At 41.6% G+C, this 14,643-nt stretch overlaps 2 protein-coding genes across 4 annotated transcripts in view; one reads left to right on the forward strand and one right to left on the reverse strand.

The window, feature by feature from the left end:
• The window catches only part of Ankrd45 (ankyrin repeat domain 45), a 27,989-nt gene continuing 13,346 nt past the window's right edge, over positions 1-14,643 (reverse strand). For both annotated transcript variants that reach the window (XM_059280167.1, XM_059280166.1), the window contains exons 3-6: positions 14,489-14,643; positions 7,504-7,598; positions 4,937-5,075; positions 1-295 (exon numbers count right to left, since the gene is read on the reverse strand). The exon at positions 14,489-14,643 is cut by the window's right edge and continues 13 nt beyond it. In XM_059280167.1, coding sequence (XP_059136150.1) covers positions 264-295; positions 4,937-5,075; positions 7,504-7,598; positions 14,489-14,643 — 421 coding nt within the window. In that variant the 3' untranslated portion in view covers positions 1-263. The remainder of the gene's footprint in view (positions 296-4,936; positions 5,076-7,503; positions 7,599-14,488) is intronic.
• Tex50 (testis expressed 50) overlaps positions 9,945-14,643 on the forward strand; it is a 5,289-nt gene continuing 590 nt past the window's right edge. The window contains exons 1-2 of one of the 2 annotated variants that reach the window (XM_059280169.1): positions 9,945-10,411; positions 12,231-12,356. In XM_059280169.1, coding sequence (XP_059136152.1) covers positions 10,082-10,411; positions 12,231-12,356 — 456 coding nt within the window. In that variant the 5' untranslated portion in view covers positions 9,945-10,081. Of the gene's footprint in view, positions 10,412-12,230; positions 12,678-14,643 lie in introns of those variants that run through there. The other variant, XM_059280168.1, reaches the window with a different exon arrangement.

Below are 14,643 nucleotides of genomic sequence, written 5' to 3' on the forward strand. Positions count from 1 at the left end.
CCATGATTGGAGGACTCATGAGGAGATGTGTTTGGAGGAGCAGAGGCCCAGCCCCTGAGCCAGGTGTGAGTATTCTGAACAGCCTTACACAAAGCCAGGCTGACTGAATTTGTATCTGAACATTTCTGAAAACCCTGGGTTTATTTCTTGAATTCAGCTGGCAGGAATTGGTTTGTCTTATCGAATGCTAGAAGATAACGTAGCCTTCTACACCATCTGGGGTCTGTAGAAGGCACAGTCTTGATTTCTTTGCAGACCACAGCTTAGATTATCGACCTGGCACTTTTCACTTGACCTGGAAGAAACACATTTTTAAATGACATTTAATTAGTTTGTGATACGGAACACGATGAAGCCAGTTTCTCAAACAATGGGCATGAAATACATCAGTACATTCTAGCCTGAATCAGCCATTAATTAAACCCCAGCACTTGGGTACATCAGTTCCAATAGTCTCTGCCTTTCCTGTAGTGGGTATAGCCACAAGGACACACTTTCACACACTCGTCTTTCCTGTAGTGGGTATAGCCACAAGGACACACTTTCACACACTCGTCTTTCCTGTAGTGGGTAAAGCTACTAGGACACACTTTTCACACTCTCCTCTTTCCTGTAGTGGGTAAAGCCACTAGGACACACTTTTCACACACTCCTCTTTCCTGTAGTGGGTAAAGCCACAAGGACACACTTCAACACACTCGTTTTTTTTCTTGTAGTGGGTATAGCCACAAGGACGCACTTTTCACACACTTGCTTTCCTGGTGTTTCTTGGGCCACTACCTAGAGGAACTCTGATTAAAATGCTGACCCTCTTTCATCTTCATTTCTTTGTTGTAAAGTGAAGGATCATTTCAGATGTCCCAGCAAGACCCAGCATGGCGTCTTATGTTATGAAGGTGCCTAGAGGGGCTGTGATGTAGGGAACCTGAGGAAAGAAGCAATTTTTCTGCAGAGGTGAGGAGGGGGAAGGAGAGCTGTTGGGTCAGCTCAATGGTGATGATGGACTAGGTGGGAAATGGACTGTCTACCAGTCACTGAGGTCTTAATCATGTCACTTCTGGACTGTAGGGCTCACCTTCCTCTAATTTCCTTGCCCTCCAAACCATTTTATAAAGAAAGGAAAATTATTCTCTCTCACTTAATCCTTCATCTCTGCTGACCCTAAAGGTCTGTTTCTTTGTGTGTTTGAGACAGGGCTTTGCTATGTAGCCCAAGCTAGCCTCAAACTCCTGGTCCTCCTGCTCCAGCCATCCACATTCTGGGATTATAAGGCACACAACACTAAACACCTTGTCGGGGGCACTATTACAGATACCCCCGTGTGAGCTGTGCATGTGGATGCACATGCCTTTGGAAATTACAGGACAACTTCAAGTGTCCCACTTCAGGACATGCCCATATTGTTTTTTGATACAGAGTCTCTCACTGGCCTGGGGCTTGCTGATTCAGCAAGGCTAGCCTGCAAGTGAGCCCCAGGGATATGCCTATGTCCATCACCCCAGCACTGGAACAAGCACATGGCATCCTGCTCATCTACTTTAATGGCTTCCAGGGATCAAATGCAGGTCCTCATGTTTGTGAGACAAGCATTTTACTGACGGAGCTCTCTCCAGACCTAAAAGCTCTATAATGGCGCCCGCTGCCCATCAAATAAAGCTTAAAGCTGTCAGATTGTTTTTCTGTAGTTTTAACAAAATGATCACAAGTTAACTCTGTGGCCCTATTTGCTGCCTTGCTTGACGTGAGGGCTACAGTCAGCCAGATGGGAGCTCTCCACATCCTTAGTCCCTGCTCTGAACCTTTCATCGGTAATCTGTGTTTTCACTGTAAAACTGTCAAACTCTACCCTGGCTTCACGGCAACAATTCCTCTGGCTTCCGGTGCTTTTTCTTTGTTCCTTTGGGCCTCTCTGAAGTTCACCTTTCCAGGTATACATGCTTTACTCGCAATCCACATAAGCAGCTGCTTAAGACGGGGGAACTCTAAAGACTGCCTCCTTTCAAGGGACCTAGGGGAGTGCTACCTACCTGCTCAGTAGACATTAGTTATGTAGATGGCAAGGGCAAGCCCCTCATACCACCTATATTAGCCTAATCATCTCAGCCTCTTAAAACCTACAACCCCTCTTAACAAACAAATAACTTGGGTAATAAATGCCCCACACACAAAAAAGTAAAGTTGAACTCCATCCCACGCCATAAAGAAAAAAAAAGTAACAAACTACATCACAGGACTAAATGCAAAAGCTATAAAACTCTGAGCAAAAACATAAGTTTACATCTTGGTAACCTTGGGTTAGGCAATGTATCTCAGATACGATACTGACAGCTTAGGCAAAGGAAAGATGAAGCTTTTGTGCTTCAAAAGATATACCCAGGAAAATGAAGACAAACTCACCCAATCAGGCAATGCCTTCTCAGTTACATCTATTAATAGCCAAAAGAGCTGTCTGCAAAATCTTTGGCTCTGCTACCTCACAGCACCATACATTATTCTGAGTGGACAGGGCATTGTTGGCTCAGTGCTGTGGCAAAGCTGTTCATTAACTGAGCCATAACACAGACAAGTGCCACCCACATCCCTGTGTGGAGGCTGGAGATTAGGATGTAATGCCACTCTTTCATCCTTAGCTGCAATTTGGATATGCCTCCCTGAGCGGCCATTTCTTCCTTCTTTCATAGGGTGGGAATTATTCCAGTTAGAGCCTATGTGCCAACTCAACAAAACACCCTAGCAGATGAGGGCAGTTAGCCAACTTGCCCCCTTTTCCTGACTCTTCTGGACTGTCCAAGTGGGTCTCTGGAGAAGTTCTAGAAACTTCCCTGAAGTCTCTTTTGGCATTTAAAACATTATCTCTTCAATGATGGACTTGAATGGGAGACCAACAAGATGAATCCCTTCTTTGTGTTCCTGGTCCCAGCTCTTCTTACATACCCATCCTTCCTTCAGCTCTCAGGTGTATTGTCAGCAGTGGATTGGGAACAGCCTAAGGTAACCTCAAATTCATGATCCTCCTGCCTCAGCCTTCCCAGTGCTGAGATTGCAGGCATTTGTCACCATGTCCAGCTCAGAGTCATGTTTCTGATAATAGACTTGAATCCAGAATATATAAAGAACTGTTATAACAGGATACTTCAATTTTAAATTTTAAAATAGTCAAAATGAACAGTTCTCCAGCATAATTACACAAATGACCAATAAACATATGAAAAGATGGGCTGGAGGGATAGCTCAGCCATTAAAGGCTAAGCTCACAACCAAAAATAGAAGAGTTTGTTTCCCAGCAACCACGGCTGTCCCTCCAGCTACAAAAAAAAAAAAAAAAAAAAAAAAAAAAAAGACATATGAAAAGATGTTTATAATTATTAGTGATCAGGGAAATTCACATCAGAGTATGATGTTACTTCATATACACTGTGTGTCTAAAGTATTTTAAAGACAATAATAAACATGAACAAAGGCATGGAGAAATTGGAATCTTCAATGATGAGATTGAAAAACAGCTTAGCAGTTCCCCAGAGGACTAGACATAGAGTTACCTACGACCCAGCAATTCCACCCCTGTTTACATGCCAAAGAAAAATGAAAGCATATGGCAATACACACAGTTCATTTCAGCATTATGTATACTAGCCCAAGAGTGGAAACCAAAATATCCTCTGGTCAGTGAATGGATCAAATTTGTATCCATACAAGGGAATTTTATTTACCCATATTAAGTGGTAATACATCTTAAAGAATAAGTGAACAAGATAAGCATTACACCAAGGGACAGAAGCCAACCACAAAGGGCAATGTGTATGTTATGATTCTTTTGATGCAAAGTTCAGAGAAATCAGAGCCAAGCTGGGCATGATGTCTCACATCTGTAATCCCAGCACTTGACAGGATGAGGCAGAAGGATTATAGCAAGTTTGAGGTCAGCCTGGTCTATATCACAAGCTCCAATCCAGGCAGGGTTACATAGCAAGACCCTGTGTCAGACAAACCCATAAAAATAGAAAGTAAAGCAATGATTGTCAGGGCTTGGTGGGGAGGAATAGAAGGCACCTATTAATAAGTATAGGGCTTCTTTATGGGGTAGCAAAAGGCCTAAAATTTGAAATGGTGATAATTACACAACTTTTTGAATATACTGAGAAGTACTGACTGGAGCGTTAAGGGGTGAATTTCATGAAAATTGTGTGATAATAATGCTGCCACTTTTAAGATCTTAGGTATACCTGCCAATGAGATTCTGATATGTGTGTTTCTTCCGGTCTCAGGATATTATTTCTACAGTGGTGTCCCCTAACCAGAAACAAAATTATAATACTGAAAATCTTTTCTAGACTCTGATACTCTGTCTCCCAGAAGATCATCCTTTCCTGGATGAGAATCCTGGGTCAAAATCTATGTCATAAGCTAGGCAAGGTGGCACCTGTGATCCAAGTATTCAGTGGGCATCAATGCCAAAAGCTGGGCAAAGTGGTACCTGTGGTCCAAGTACTCAATGGGCACAGGCAACCTAAGCCACATAGCAAGTCCCTATTTCAAAAGACTCAAAGACAGGACTGGGGAGATCATTCAGGGGCTAAGAGGACTGGATACTCTTGCAGAGGACTTGGGTTCGGTTCCCAGCATCTACATGGTGGTTCACAACCATCTTTAGATCTGACACCCTCTGACCTCTGAGGGCACCAGGAGTGCATGAGGGGACACATACATGCATGCAGGAAAAAAAAACACTCATAAAATTAAATAAATAAATCATAAAAGACATTATAATTATAAAGTTTAACAACTGGCAAATGTAATATCAAGATTAGAATCAGGCATATCATACAAAAAGAATTCAGTTGTTATTATTAGTAGAATAAAGACAGTTAAAATCATATATATCAGAAAGAACTGAACTGAATTATTATATACCCTGATGTTCAAGCCCGAAACTTACGTGGTGTAGACATTTTTGTGAGGATGGGAGTCATAATTTCCTCCAGTTGTTGTTTCTGCTCAAAAAGCTCACTGATGGAAGCTTCTGGATGGGTTTCCAACCACTCGTTTTTCATACGACATGCATTGAGGATAGTGTTCTGGGAACAGAAATAGTGAATTTATTTCCACTTATTTTTTGAAAAATAAGACCTGTAGTATCTCTGGGATCAGCAGGACAGCTTAGTGGCTAAAGGCATTTCTATCCAACCTGATGACCTGAGTTTGATACACAGAACCCACACGGTGGAAGGAGAGAACAGATTCACCCAAACTGTTCTCTGACCTCAACATATGTGAATGCCAAAGCACACACACACACACACACACACACACACACACACACACACACACCACATGCAAGCACATACACACATACAATAAATAAATGTAATATTGTCTTTACAAACTGGAATATTTCTAAGGCTGTGCTATCTGAACCTTATCCAATACAGTAACCCTTAGGTATATTTAGTTCTTGAATATTTGAAGTCTGGCTAGTGGACAGAAGAACTAAATTTTAAATTATATTTAATTTTATATAATTAAAATTGAAATAACATATTGCTTCTGACTACTGAACTGTCTAACCAGCAGAATGAGAAATCATGAAACTCACCATTGAACACTGAGAGGCCTTAAACCAGTCCACCCTTTCTCCCTGATTCTGTCTTTGTTGAGCCCTCTTGATGAAAGAAGTGTTTTCAAAAGTTGAAAAATAGGCGGATAGTAGGGCTAGAGTTATGGCTCAGCAGTTAAGAGCACTCGCAGAGAACCTGAGTTCAGTTCCCAGTTCACAGCCATCTGTAACTTCAGTTCCTGGGATCCTACACCCTCTTCTGGCCTCTTATAGGTACTACACATATGGTACACATACATACATACATACATACATGCTGACAAACAACACATGCCCATAAAATAAAAACAAATAAAGCTTTGGGAAATTGTGGATGGTATGAGCTACAGGAAACTCAGTAAAAATGATACTTTACTTCCTTTCAATGATGTGCTGGAGGAGGAAATTCAAAAAAGTTCTATTAAACCGCACACCCACAACACATTCCTGATGTCTGCTTAAAGACAGTTCTCACATGTGCCTCATAAATACAGACAGAATGTGTCAGCCAGAAAAATTAAAAGTAGAAAGTATTTATTACAGTAAGCTTTATAATAATGAATACAAATTAACAGCCTGTTGATGTGTACTTTCCATAGATACGGAAGCTTGCAAAAGAGACAAATTCGAGGAGTGTCCGTAAGATACCCAGATAGGGAAAAAGCAAGTTAATAATAATAGTAATATATATAGTAGGACCCCACTTTTATAGAAATAAGATCTCCTTTATAAATCTCTATTATCTGTGTTTATATAAATAAAGAGTAAAATATGATGAAAATTAACATAAAATCACTATCAGAACTCCAGGGTAATAAAACTGGAAATGAGAAGGGCATTTCATTTGTTGTGGATCACTTTTTTTCTAATTAATGGTGTGTGCATATTACATTTTTACTGAAATTTAAAGGCTTTTCTAGTCACAGTTGACAAAGCACTGTCCCTTCATGGTGAGAGCCTTGTGAGTGCAGGTCCAACAGCCCCAGTTCCTGCTCTAATCAAATGTTTTCTGTACTTTCTTTCACAAGCAATATTATGTCATTTATGAAGATACAAGTACAATGTGTGCCTTAGTGAGATTCTCTGATGCCCGTTAAGCAACAGCTAACTTTGATTTTCATCAAATAATGTCAAAACAAATTCTCATGCATCCTACACAGCAACACAGAGAGCAACTTAGAGCCTCTGATACCTGGAACATATGTAGTCTTGTTGTGTAGCCCTGGCTGGCCTGGTTCTCAGAGTGTAGCCAGTTTTGTCTAGAACTCAAGGTAATCCTCCTGCCTCAGATTCCCAACTGTTGGAACACAGGCTGCCACTATGCCTGCTTATTGGGTACAATTTTAATGTATATCCAAATCATTTTTTTTTACTTTTTCTCATTTTTGAAGGTTTGATACATGTAACATATACATATGCATACATGCATATATGTTTTAAGCTTTGAAGCAAAATATGGAATTGGACACCAGAGAAGCACAGTACTCCAACAGACGAATAGAAAATTAACAGCTCCCAGTTCCTCCTCACCTCTCGCTACTTCCCCCAGAGGCAGAAGCATGATCCATGCTTCTCCCTTCGTAGTTTTATGATTAAAATAGGTATTGCCAACAATATGCTGGGCAGGGGGTTAGCTTCCTAAAAACCTTGGCAAGTTTTAGTTGGTTTGTTTGTTTTTCCAAATCTTCACTCACTACAACGTTCTAACATTCACCCATGCTGGCCAGGTATGATATTTTGTGTATCAACTTCATTTACTTTGTATCCTCTCTCATCAGAAGCTCACTAAAGAAGGGGGAGAGGAGGAAGAGAAGGAGGAAAAGGAAGGAGCATGAGGAAGGAGAGGGGAGCATGAAGGAGAACTGTCTACCTCTAGAACATCAGGACAGGTAATAACCACAACACTGTACCTTGTCATCCTTGAGGAGTTTCCCCGGTCCCTTTTCTGGTTCAGTAACGACAAGAGAGGACTTTGTAATAAACTTTTTCAGAATCAGCCTGGCATCTGAAAAAAACCAGGACAGAAAAATGCAAAATAAGACAAAACACAAAAGGCAAACCACCCTGTTTGTGCAACCACCACACAGAACTCGACGAGGTTTGTGGAGATGGTCCACTGTCACTGTCTTTGAGGACTTCAGAAAAACAGCACTCAAGGACACATCACTTCAGAGCACTCAGTGTGTCCCTAGAATTATGACAGGATTTTTTTTTTTTTTGGTTTTTCGAGACAGGGTTTCTCTGTGTAGCTTTGTGCCTTTCCTGGGACTCACTTGGTAGCCCAGACTGGCCTCGAACTCACAGAGATCCGCCTGGCTCTGCCTCCCAAGTGCTGGGATTAAAGGCATGCGCCACCACTGCCCGGCTTATGACAGGATTTTTGAAGGCCCAAAGAAATACAAAACATGACTGGGTCCCAAATTGACCATATCTGTCAAAGATCTGCAACATCTCTTTTGCTGTATGACGCAACAGTCACACGTTTCAGGGATCTGAGCCATTATCCAGCCCACCACAGCCTTCTCTCTCATCCACTCACAATTCAGATGCATCTCACAGACAAAATGCATCTACCCCACCCCAATACCACCCAAAGGTATTACCATATCAACTCAAACCCAAATTCTCATCTAAAGAATCACAGCTCAGAAATTTCAAACCTCAAACTCTCAAGCATGTGTACAAGGTCTGGGTGAGATTGTATGTGATCTGTCCTAGGCCAAAAATTCCTCTCTCTGTGGACCTGGTGAGCCAGAAACTATTTCTCTTCTTCCAAACTATAATGGTGGCACAAGCACAAAACACAGTCATAGACATTGTCGCTCAAAATCATTTCAAAATACAGCATACATATTCCACTAGGTTTCAGACCCGGGGATAACTCTCTCCATCCTCTGCACTGAATCATCTTTCCCTTTTCATGAATTGTATCATGTAAGCTGATCTGGTAGTTCAAAGATATAATTCCAAAACTTAAGAAGCTGAGACTGGAAGATGCGTGGTTTCAAAGCCAGACTGGGTTACATAGAGTTCCAGGACAGCCTGGACCTCATAGTAAGACCCTGGTTCAGGAGGATGTGGAAGAGGAGGAGAAGGAATGAAGGGAGGCAGGGAGAAAGGAAAAAGAAAGCATGTGCTAGCAGCTGAATAGCTTTATTAATCTGCTCCTGCCTACAAAATTTTGGTAGACCAGTACTCTTCTTTTTATTTTAATTCTCTCTGTCCTTTTATGGAAAATGGTATTTCTATCAATGTAACACTCGCAAAATCCTTGTGAGACACATCACAGAGATTCATCTAGTCAGAAAGAGGCTCCTCCTGATCTTTTGTGGATAATTTAAGTTCCATCCTGACTTCTGCAGCGATGGCTGGGAGAATGCATGACATGTACTCCCCAACAATTCAGTAGCAAAAAAAAACTGTCCATCCATACAATGTCTTTCCCTCCAAAGCTTATTGTCTTCACAGGGACTCTTAATATTTAGTACCTATGTTATTAATAGGCTGTCACTGTAATAAAATGACTGAAATAAGAAACTTATAAAGAGAGAAGGTTTATTTCGGCTCAAGTTTCAGGTTTCAGTCTCTGGGTGGTTAGTCCTGTTGCTTTTGGGTCTATGACATGGTAGCTTTCTAATAGGGAGTGTGTGAGAACAAAGACCTCGGGGTCAAGAACAAATGTAAAGGACAGGAAGGGGCTGAGGTCCCACCAGTTCCTTCAAGAGTCCATCTCCAGTGACCACCTCCTACTAGGTCCCATCTTTCAAAGTCTCCAGTGACTCCTGATAGCACCAAACTGAGGAGGATGCCTTTGGGTGCAGGGGCTTTCGGGGACACATTTCAAACCATAGCAGCTTGTCCTGTGATCTGCCTGTGCTGCATTCCCACACTGCCAAGCTCTGTTCCCCTTTTGCTTGACAGTTCTTCCAGTTATTTATCTTTTTTCTTTCACATTTTACCATAGACAGCAAGAAAAAGACCAGCTGCTACACCTTCCACATTTGGCTTGGAAACCTTTTCTAAACACCCAATCTCTCCCTCTCAGAGTCTCCTTTTCATATGACAACAGGGTCCAAAGCAGCCGATCTTTCTGCTGCTGCTGCTGCATAGCAAGACTTCACTACCTTTGGGGATTGTTGGTTTGTTTGTTTGTGTTCACAGCGTTTTATCATTATGACGGCATGCCTATTGCTAAATACATTCCCTGGCAAAAATATTAGTAGATTGTTCATTTTCAAGAAACCTAGGGTGATTAGCTGGGTACACCTTTTCATTCCAGTGCATTTTTTTATGATGTCACTGAGTCACTTACCCCTGAGTCACTATGACTGACGATGTAACAATGATCCTCATTGTGTATTTTACTGGGCTGTCTAACAGGATTATCTGAAAGCCCTTGACGGAAGCGCCACATTACCTAGTGCTTGGGGCTTCTTCTGCTCTGTCTGACCAATTTTTTTAGCTCAAGATTTTCTTCTCAGTTAAGACATGAAGATGTCTAACTGGAGACTATCTGTGCTTTCCCCCCTGCTGTTTCTTTGTTTCTTCAGAGAGGGCGTCTGCATTTGTGATGGGACCACCTGGACCAAGGTCGGATGGGAGATTTTTCCTGACGAAGTGCTCTATCTGAAAGTTAAGGCTTCCTCATCCCACTGCCTACCTTACCCTCTGGACAAACTCTGCTGCAACTTTGCTAACCTGGACCTCGTCCAGAGTTCTTTACGCCTCTTGTACATCTTAGTACAAGCTCTCTTCTTAATCCTGTTTGTTTTATCTGTGCATTACCTGTGGATGAAATGGATGAAACACCAAAGAAAGGTGAATTTGTGTTGCAAATAGGAGGAGTTGTAGAATCTCAGAGAGTTATCCAGTTCTCTGAAGTTATCCTTCCCTGCTCCCCACTCACCCGCCCCCACCTCCATTATCTAGCCGTGCCCTGCAAACACTCAAGACTTCCATGGAAGTGTATTGATCAGAAGGTCCTTAAAATCATCTCCTCCTACTCCTACTTTCAAGTTACAAAATGCACCAAAACAATGAGATGCGGCAGGTAGGATTATAGGAAGTGAGGTTACCTGCCTTTCCTTCGGTAAGTTATATATTCTTTCTCAGCCTCCCCATAAAATGATTTGAAATAAGGGGGTCTCTTGGAGAACCTGCAAGTCTATCAACGCTCACTACAAAAGTTGGCATGAGCTTCGCATTGGGCTGTAAACTGACTTCTAAATGTTAGCATTTAGTGGGAAACAGTGCTTCATGCCCAGTTTTGCCAAGAGATGGCACTATAATTCGAGAATTATACAAGAATGCTGCTAAACACCTGTGCACACATCTCCTTGACCTTCAGAGTGACCTAAGCATATGTTTTCTTGTTTTTAAAATATGATTGTATTATACAGTGATCTTGCTTAGTAAGGGAAAATGTTTTTTCTTTTATTTATTTGGTTCTGGGAATTAAACTCGGGACCTCCTACATCCTAGGCAAGCTCTCTACAACTCATTGAGCTATGTCCCCCAACCCTTAACAATAATCCTAATTTTATGTTCCAGGTACTGCTGAGTGCTTTTATTCAGGTCAACCTTCCAGGAACCATGCACTTAAAGAAAACTAGCTCCGCCTTGCCCTGAAGTTGTCAATTATCTATAGCTCCTCATCTAGGGGTGAGGGCTTCTGAGCCCTTCCTATGCCATGCTAGAGTGAGACTTGACCTGATCCTGTGGGGCTCTTGTGCAGGCAATCACAGGTGCTGTTCAGTTTATGAGTGCAGAATTCCTGCCATGGTCAGAAGATAACTGTTTGCTCAGGTCCTCTCTGACCTCTGGCTCTTCCAGACTTTCTGCCCTCCTCTTCCATGATGCCTGAGGGGTGGGGATGTGATATAGATTCACATTTATGTCTGGGTACTCCACTCTCTGCACTTTGACCAGTTTTAACTTTCTGCATGAACTGTCATCCGCTGCACAAAGAAATGTTTCTGATGAGGTCAGAGAGTTGCACTAATTTGAGTGGAGGAGATACAAATTTAGAGTGCAGTTTGATACTATGCCCATTCAGCGAAACAATATTAGTAGGTTCACCAATGGGACCTGTGAGCTCCGCACCCATGGGTTCTTGGCCAGATATGCGGTCCCAGGCATGTGTTTCCTCCTATGAGCAGGCCTTAAATCCAATCAGAAAGCACTGGGTACCCTTGTGATTTTCATGCCACTATTGCACCCCTGGACATGCCTTGCCATGCCAGTCACTACTGCAGTTCACAGGGTTAACAGCTGGGTAAGACCAGGGCAACACGTCTAGCCCCTTCCAAAACTGTGGGAGCGCGCCAGCAGGGAGGAAGCCAGCAGGTCAGAACTGACTCAATTTCTCCATGTGCTGAAGGAAAACATCCTAATTTCTCTTGGCAACAGGCTCTAACCCTAGACAACTCTAACCAACGTTGGCTGGTGGGGACAATGATCAATCTGGTCTTGTGTCGCACATCAAGGAAGAGCATCTCTTCTGTGTGTTGGCCTTCTAGAGCAACCGTCCTTTTTGTATAAATATGTGATATGTACATCTTAGTAGTGCTTAAGTTTGCTATCCATAATGTAAGTTTACTCTGAAATAAGACAAGAATCGTGTGTTTTGCTCTTTCAGCTGAAAAAGCAAGCCTCTTTAGAGAAACACGGCGATGACCTAGAGAGTGCATCCATCTATGACATTGAACAGATCCTCTGCAGACTGCTGACCACAACATCAATGATGACCAAGTTCCTGAAGCAGGTGTCCCAACATTCTTCCTTTAAGAAAGTTAAGCAACACCATAGAGTAAAGAGGAAGAAGAGTGAAGGGGGAGAGGAGTCAAAGAATACTAAACCTATGCCCATGCAATGTAGCTCAGTCAAGTTCAGAAGAGTACAAAAGAAATCTATTTCCAGGACTATCTGAGGATGAAAAGGTTTCTTTGGGAGCTGGTGTAGGTTTTTTTGCCATGACCTTCACTGAAAAAACTTTCAGACAAGTCTGGATTTCCATTCAACTGAAAAAGAATCCACACTTACTAGTGTGGCTCCCAGAATAAAATGAAAACACCTTAACCTGGCATTTATGGTATAATCCGGTGGTAATTATAGCAGCCGCATTTTTTTTTCAGCCTGACTATTTTTTTTTTCAACATGACAGGTGGTTGCTATGTGCTTTACACTGTATCATTTAGTTTTCACAAATCTCAAGAGGAAGGATCCATTATTGGCCCTTCTTTCCAGAAAAGGAAACTTGGGTACAAAGAATTAGAGTACTCTGCTCACACTCATGTAGGATTCAAACCCAAGCATCCTTCAGGGACCGTGTGCTTACCCCTTCCACCTACACTCCAGATTACCTATGGGAGCTATGACATGGGCTCCAGTAAGGCAATCTTGTCCCGTCCATCCCCAGATCTAACATTCAGCTTGTGCTCTTAGCTCTGCCACTGTGTATTCAAATCCCATTCATTTGGCAAGGCCCAGGTGAACCCCAACAAGCTGGCTTCCTGTTCTCTTTCAGGGCATGGACTGCCTTTCCTGCCAATTTTTACCTTTAACCTTTCTCTTTATATTCACATCTTTCTGATACTGTTAATATAATTGCCAAATAATTTCTAGATGATTGATCCTCCTAAAAAAAAGTCCAGATGGTAGAAAGAACAAGTTGTACCTACAACTATATTACCGTATTTAGTAGTGGGCAATTCACAAAAGCTTGCTAAGCACAGGCATTCAGATAAAAAAACTGGTTTGAAGTTTATAAGCACACACAGTGAGTTACACAGGTATGTCTTCCTAAAGGCTTTTCAAGCTGTATGTTATAGATCTAGAGAATGATAGAGCAAAATTCAAGGTAGAACATAGACTTTTGGACTCTGTTGAAGTAGAATATGCATAAAAGACATGAAAAATGTACATCTCAATGAACTTTCATAAATGAAATATCCATGTAACCAGGGGACAAATTGAGAAAAATAACAGGTCTCAGAAGCCCTCCCATGCCATAAGTTAATTGTGATTTGGGTTACTAACACCATAGGTTAACTTTTCCTAGGAAAATATTTTTGTAACTATTTTTCTCTCTGGGGAGGTCAAATATATTACTGAAATATGCTAATATGTAAGCATTTAAGGAATAGTGTACTTTGCCTGGGTCTTTCAGAAAACAACCTTGAACATATACTGCATGTATCCTCCCATGGAAATTTATTACTTGTTAGAAGTTGGTAAATCAATGATACACACACACACACACACACACACACACTTACAATTCTCTCAGAAAATAACCTTGAACATATACTGCATGTATAATTTATTGCTTAAATTGTTAGAAGTTAGTAAACCAAAAAGATACAAATACAGAGAGAGGAAGAGCAGTTAAGAGCAATGCTTTACTCAATAGCAAAATAAAAGAGAAAAGAAAAAAATGAAAGCAATCTTCATAGATTGACAATAGAAAATACAGCATTTAAGCCAGGTGGTGGTGGCTCACGCCTTTAATCCGAGCACTCGGGAGGCAGTCAGAGTCAAGCGGATCTTTGTGAGTTTGAGGCCATCCTGGTCTACAGAGTGAGATCCAGAACAGGCACCAAAACTACACAGAGAAACTCTGTCTCAAAAAAAGAAAGAAAGAAAGAAAGAAAGAAAGAAAGAAAGAAAGAAAGAAAGAAAGAAAGAAAGAAAGAAAGAAAGAAAAAAGGAAGGAAGGAAGGAAGGAAGAAAGAAAGAAAGAAAGAAAGAAAGAAAGAAAGAAAGAAAGAAAGAAAGAAAGAAAGAAAGAAAGAAAGAAAGAAGAAAAAAGAAAATACAGCATCTAGCTGGAAGGTAAAATGGTTAATCATCTCCTTCCATGCTCTTAACCATCTTAACATCACATGTGCTCCTTACCTGCCCAGTCCAGAAAATGAACACACTCAGTCTGAGAATAGCGAGCGGCAACGTCCCGAGCTTTCTCTCCCCGGAAGTTCAAAGCCTCTATATCAACATCCAGTTCCACCAGGGCCTTCAAAGTTTCCAGGCGGCCCCAGGCTGCAGCGCAGTGT

This window comes from Peromyscus eremicus, chromosome 15, assembly GCF_949786415.1.
Source record: "Peromyscus eremicus chromosome 15, PerEre_H2_v1, whole genome shotgun sequence".
Taxonomy (NCBI): Eukaryota; Metazoa; Chordata; class Mammalia; order Rodentia; family Cricetidae; genus Peromyscus; species Peromyscus eremicus.